At 29.5% G+C, this 5,632-nt stretch overlaps 1 protein-coding gene across 6 annotated transcripts; it reads right to left on the minus strand.

Annotated features, from left to right (window-relative positions):
• Positions 1-629: 629 nt before the first annotated feature.
• LOC105796334 (EH domain-containing protein 1-like) lies at positions 630-4,250 on the minus strand. Of its 6 annotated transcripts, none has more exons than XM_052633778.1 (12): positions 4,205-4,250; positions 4,019-4,088; positions 3,785-3,932; positions 3,636-3,715; positions 3,280-3,348; positions 3,137-3,188; positions 2,897-2,949; positions 2,764-2,806; positions 2,278-2,391; positions 1,731-2,026; positions 1,322-1,443; positions 630-995 (listed from the first exon to the last, which is right to left on the minus strand). In XM_052633778.1, exons 1-9 carry the CDS (start codon positions 4,228-4,230, stop codon positions 2,300-2,302), a joined length of 633 nt encoding a protein of 210 aa, XP_052489738.1. In that variant the 5' UTR covers positions 4,231-4,250; the 3' UTR covers positions 630-995; positions 1,322-1,443; positions 1,731-2,026; positions 2,278-2,299. The 6 variants fall into 6 exon arrangements, with proteins under 6 accessions (XP_052489738.1, XP_052489737.1, XP_052489736.1 ...); XM_052633777.1 differs by having other exon boundaries at positions 1,731-1,957; positions 2,897-2,952; XM_052633776.1 differs by having other exon boundaries at positions 2,897-2,952.
• Between the last annotated feature and the right edge of the window lie 1,382 nt (positions 4,251-5,632).

The raw sequence follows: 5,632 nt of genomic DNA on the forward strand, positions 1-5,632 counted from the left end.
AAGTATTTGCGGCGTTTTGAGAAGCGCCACAAAAAACGCCACTAATGGCAGCGTCGTAACTTTAGCGGCGTTTTTAGAAACAAACGCCGCTAAAGATAATGACCTTTAGCGGCGCTTCTCTCACAAATGCCGCTAAAGACCATGACCTTTAGCGGCGCTTTTCTCACAAACACCGCTAAAGACCATGATCTTTAGAGGCGCTTTTCTCACAAACGCCGCTAAAGACCATGATCTTTAGCAGCGCTTTTTCCACAAACGCCGCTAAAGACCACGACCTTTAGCGGCGCTTTTCCCACAAACGCCGCTAAAGACCACGACCTTTAGCGGTGCTTTCCCACAAACGCCGCTAAAGATCAAGACCTTTAGCGGTGCTTCTCGCAAAAACGCACTAAAAACATAACCTTTAAAAAATTTTAATCTAATCAAATAATATTTATTTTTATGATAAATATTATATTTTATTTTATTTTTTAAATTTGAACTTTAAATATATTTTTAAGGATAAATAAAATATATTATTTAAATTAAATTTTCTATGAAAATATTAACTTTAAAACTAAATATAAAAATTAATTAATTTAGTTTTAGAATTTAAAATAATAAATTAATAACACAATTAAAATCTAAAATTTAGAACTCAAGTTGTCGTAAATATTAAAATAAAAATTTAAAATCAAAACTAAAATAAATAATACATATGAGAAACAAACTAACTACTTGAATCTGCCTATGACTATACACATCACAAGAGAATTGAGTTGAAGCTCTATCAGCAACATCTTTAGTTTCATTGGTGCTGCAATTGACACTCTTTTCTATCTCAAGATTGGAGGCAAAGTCTATGTCATCTAGGACTTCGGTGAAGAATCAGAAATTCCAGGGTCTGCACAAGGCTTTTGCACTTCAATTGCAGTTGAAAACCAAGGTATACCCTGTTTAGCATAGAGCAAAATGTAGGCTTCTTGGGACAGCACAACTTCTTCAACACAAGTAACCTACAAAAGACAGAACATGACCATTATGCATTATTATTCTAAGTACCATCAAAATGTTACCAAGTATATTACAAGTTGACACTTAAATTTCAAACTTAGGATGGAAATTTGCAATATTAGTGAAATTATCAGATCCAAATGCTTAAAGAACAAGCAAAATATTTAAAGCAGTGAGGAAACAGAACCCTCTGTAAGGTATCCTTCATAAGCAAGAAACTTTCAACAAGAACACATTGTATCCAGTTCAGAAACTGGATATGTTAGTAACTATCCTTAGTAAAAACCAGAATGCACATTAAAATGTGAACAAATTCATCAACGCTTACCCTTGAATCATTCATCTTATGCCACATATTAGGAGAGGATCGAATGTAGCAAACATAGTGTCCAGAAGTAGGTCTGAATCTGAATGTTTCACAACTGCAAATAGTTGATACCTCAGTTCCTCCTATTGCAAAAAGGATAACAAATGAAACAAGTTCAATAATCATGCATTAAACATAAATTTTGTCTTGTCTAATATGCTCACAAAACCAATAATCATGAATTCAAAATCTTTTAGATTATTTGATAAATAAAATATTTTATCTTTCTTGCCAATAAAATAAAATAAAATAAAATAAAAAACAAGAATCAAATTAGTTCAGCTCCAAGTCCTTAGTCAAATTTAATTAAACCTCAAGTTTTTTGTCAAAAGAAAAGAATATATATAAAAAAAACCAAGAAAACACATACCTAGTTTGATTGGCAAAACGTCGTTTTCTTTGGTAGGTGGCCATTGGGAAGATTAACAATTAATTAAGAAGATGAAAGAGATAGACCTTGAAGAGTTTTTGCAAGCAAATTGATTAAACTTCTTCTATGTCCCCATGGGAAATATTGTTCTTCATGATATGTGAACAGAAGAATTTTCCAGAGGTACTACCATCAGTGATGATAATGTATAAAGAATTTTCCATGATCTGAGAACATGGAAAGAAAAAGCTTCAATTTTCATTCTTCAAAAGGAACTGTGGTGCATGGAACACCAGCTGAAAAACAGAAGGGCACTAGAGAGTAAGAAAGAGAGATGTATAAAGAATGAAATATTGTCTACACCTGCTCAACTTCAACCATTTTTTTCTTTTTACACTAATTCATGCTGTATATGTAATTTTACAGTAACAAGAACACATAAATAAATCAAGAAAAAAATTATGTATAATAAATTATGTATAAGACTTACATAGAAAATCATTAACAACATAGAGTTAAAACAGAGTTGGATCTACAACTCACTCACCAACAATGGGGATACAAAATCATTAAAATGATATGTAACTTCTAAAGGCTTCAACTTCTGAAGGTACAATCTCTTTAAGCCGCCTATAATTGAAGTCACAGAGGACAAAGATATCTGTTCTACACAAGAAAGGATTAGTTACACATGCGAAGGATGCAGATAAATAAAAACACACTAAAAAAGGATCAAGTAAAGGAATTAGACAGATATTACCATCATTAACAACACAAATACCAAAGCTAAAAAACGTAAGTGTTATGGAAGTAAAATAAAGAGACAAATATGAATTTGATATAAATAAAGGAATTATTTATAACCCTATACCTAGACTAAAATGGTAGTAACAAGAGCATCAGCAGCAAAGGAAGATCAACTATAAAATGACAAAACAAACCTTCTTTGATGATTTTGAAGAAAACCATTGAGATGCAGGTGATGTTTGATTTGAAGAACTAATCATCAAAGGTTACAACAAGAAAGTCATACCATTGCTTTCAAGGCTACTTGACTTTGAAGATTGTTTCTTTCTCTGAATAAATCAAGCAAAATGATTAGAAATTCTAGACGCTAAGCATATGGAACATAGAGTTTAAGAAGGTAAAAGTAAGAAGCCGCATACCATGATTAATGTATCTAAGCCTTCCATTACAGGAGGTCTAATATTCTCAAAGTCTACTGCAATATATCAGCATACCTTAACATTAGCTCTGACTATTATACAAGACTATAAATGTACTGGCAAGACAACCAAAAAACAGTTTCTAAATAAATAAATGCACCTCAAAAGTTTTCAGAATGAAATAAACATTCAAACCATGCAATTCAGAAAGAGGGACATGCTAAATCATAATATCATCACCATTCAGGAAATCATGTGATATTTGATGACCTTCTTGCGCCAGCGAAACCAGCTAAGCATTAAAAGTAACAAGAAGTCAGATTAGAAGAAATCAATAAGCATATATATTATATCATAATCCAAAGAAATTTGCAACTCCTAACCTGCATAGCAAAAACAAATTCTTTGAAACCAAGAAATCCCTGTCTCTTAGAATCAGCAGTTGCCCACACCTTTAAGGAATCAAAACAAGAATGTAGCTGAATCATTTAGAAAATAGCATAAAGGAAACAAGAACAGTAATCAAACTCAAAGTTCGCTTGGATTTTGCTAAATTTACCGAAAATCAAACTTCAATTATTCAATTGAAGATTTACTTTTGGAGATTACGATCAAGTAACAGAAGCAATTAAAACTTCCCTTATGTTTTTTTTAATAGATACTTCAAGTTTAAGCTGAACTTAAATAAATAAATAAAAATAAAAATCACCGAAAACGATGAAAATAGAAGAATATTGACCTGCTTGAGATCTGGTCTCGGTAAATTTGACATACCAAAAAATTTGATTGCATCATTTCCAGTAATGCGTCCATCATTATCTACCGAAAAGAAGATATTAAAAAATTGTAAAACTAAAATTTGAACAAAAAGTAAAGCTAAAATCGTACCTGAATCAGCAAAGTTGAACCACTCTTGATAAATTTTCTGGTGTTCTTTAGAGCAGGAACCGATCCGACCGATCCCAATCTCCATTGCTGAAGAGAAAACTGTAGATGTTTTTCTTTGAGTTACTTCAAGCGTTCGACAAAAGAGAAGCTGGCTTCGAAACAGTAGAGAGAGAAAGAAAATAAGTAAAAAAAAATCGAACAAAACTGAAAAAGGAAAAAGGAAAAAGAAAATACACTGCTGAAAAAGGAATTCCATAGATCAATCCCTGTGGTCTTTTGGTATAGATCGGAAAACCCTTTTGTCCTGATTCAGAGAGAAACAAAACACCAAATCAATGAATCATTTGTCATATGCATATATATATATATATAAATTTATGGAGAGAAAAAGAAAAGGTTTAGGGATTTCAACGGTATTACGAGATGTTGGGGGCAAAGGAACTCATGGAATTTTGAGATTAAAAAACTATTTTATTTTTTGCAATACGACACAAAAAAATTATTTCATTTAGAATAAAACGACACCGTTTTGTTATGCAAAAAATCTTTTATTTTGTCTGTTAAAAATTATTAGTTAAATTGAATTTTTATTTCATTTTTATTATTTTTATAAATTGGATTTTTATAAAAAATTAAGTACTCTCAAAATAAATATAGTATAATTTAATAAGAAAAATGATTAAATGCCGCCAAAGCTCGCATATTTTATAATTTTTATATTCAATTATTGTATATTGCATATCAATTTTAAATTAATAATCTTTACAATTTATTATTATCTCTTTTACAATTATATAAGAACTTATTTAGTATATAAATTAAAAAATACTAATTAATCTAAACCTTAAACCCTAACCTGACTCTGAATCTCTAAACCCTAAATCACTAATTATTAACCCCAAACCCTTAACCACTAACCCCTAAACCTTATTTAATATATAAATTAAAAAAACACTAATTAATCTAAATTCTAAACCTTAACCCGACCTTGAATCCCTAATCCCTAAACCCTAACCCAACCCAGAATCCCTAACCCCTAAACATTATTTAATTAAAAACACACTAATTAATCTAAACCTAACCCCCTAACCTCTAACCCTTAAATCCATAAACTCTAAATCCATAACTGATCTTAACCTCTAACCCCTAGCCCCTAACCCATAAACCTTGAATCACAACCGTTAAATTAAAATCCCTAATCCATAATCCCTAATTTCATAATCTATAAACCTTAAAATTGTAACTTTTAAACTGACCCTAAATCCTAAATTAACCATATATATACTCTAAACCATATATATTAAACCCTAAACTATAATGATAATTAAATTAAATATTTTAAAATTAATACTTAAAATTAATACTCTAATTTCATTTGTCCCTTTTCATTCATTTTCGTTCTTACTCTTGAGTAGGTACTATTAGGTCATTGTTGTGTTCATGTTTGATTAACTAAATATAAAATTATTTTTGGTAATAAAATTATCAATATATAATATTATTTATCACCATAGTTGGTGTTTTATATTACTTTATTTGATTTATTTAATCGAACTATCAATTTAAGTTTTATGATATTTTATTTTACTCATAATTTAATATATTTTTCTAGTAAAGTAGTTTAAATAAACTGTGATTGAAAATAATAATAAATAGTTAGGAGTTAGGACTTCTCTTTAATAAAAACATTTTGTATTAAACAATATTATTTGTTATAATTTAAATGTAAATTTGACCAATATATAATAAATACAACGAAATATCAATTTTTTCAACTTATAATAAAAAAATATAATTGAAACATTACTTGAGAATATATCAAAGAATGAGATAATTGAAATGGTTTTA

The sequence above is a fragment of the Gossypium raimondii genome, chromosome 7 (assembly GCF_025698545.1).
Source record: "Gossypium raimondii isolate GPD5lz chromosome 7, ASM2569854v1, whole genome shotgun sequence".
In the NCBI taxonomy this organism is placed as follows: domain Eukaryota; kingdom Viridiplantae; phylum Streptophyta; class Magnoliopsida; order Malvales; family Malvaceae; genus Gossypium; species Gossypium raimondii.

Bases quoted from the DNA above. Each gene is read 5' to 3' on its own strand.
- LOC105796334 (XM_052633777.1), bottom strand. From the start codon at position 4,230: ATGAGTTCCTTTGCCCCCAACATCTC. The intron at 3,349-3,635 runs GTCAATATTCTT...GATTCCTTAAAG, and splicing joins CGAGACCAGATCTCAAGCAG to GTGTGGGCAACTGCTGATTC. The intron at 2,392-2,763 runs GTATGACTTTCT...TGTGTAGAACAG, and splicing joins AAGTAGCCTTGAAAGCAATG to ATATCTTTGTCCTCTGTGAC.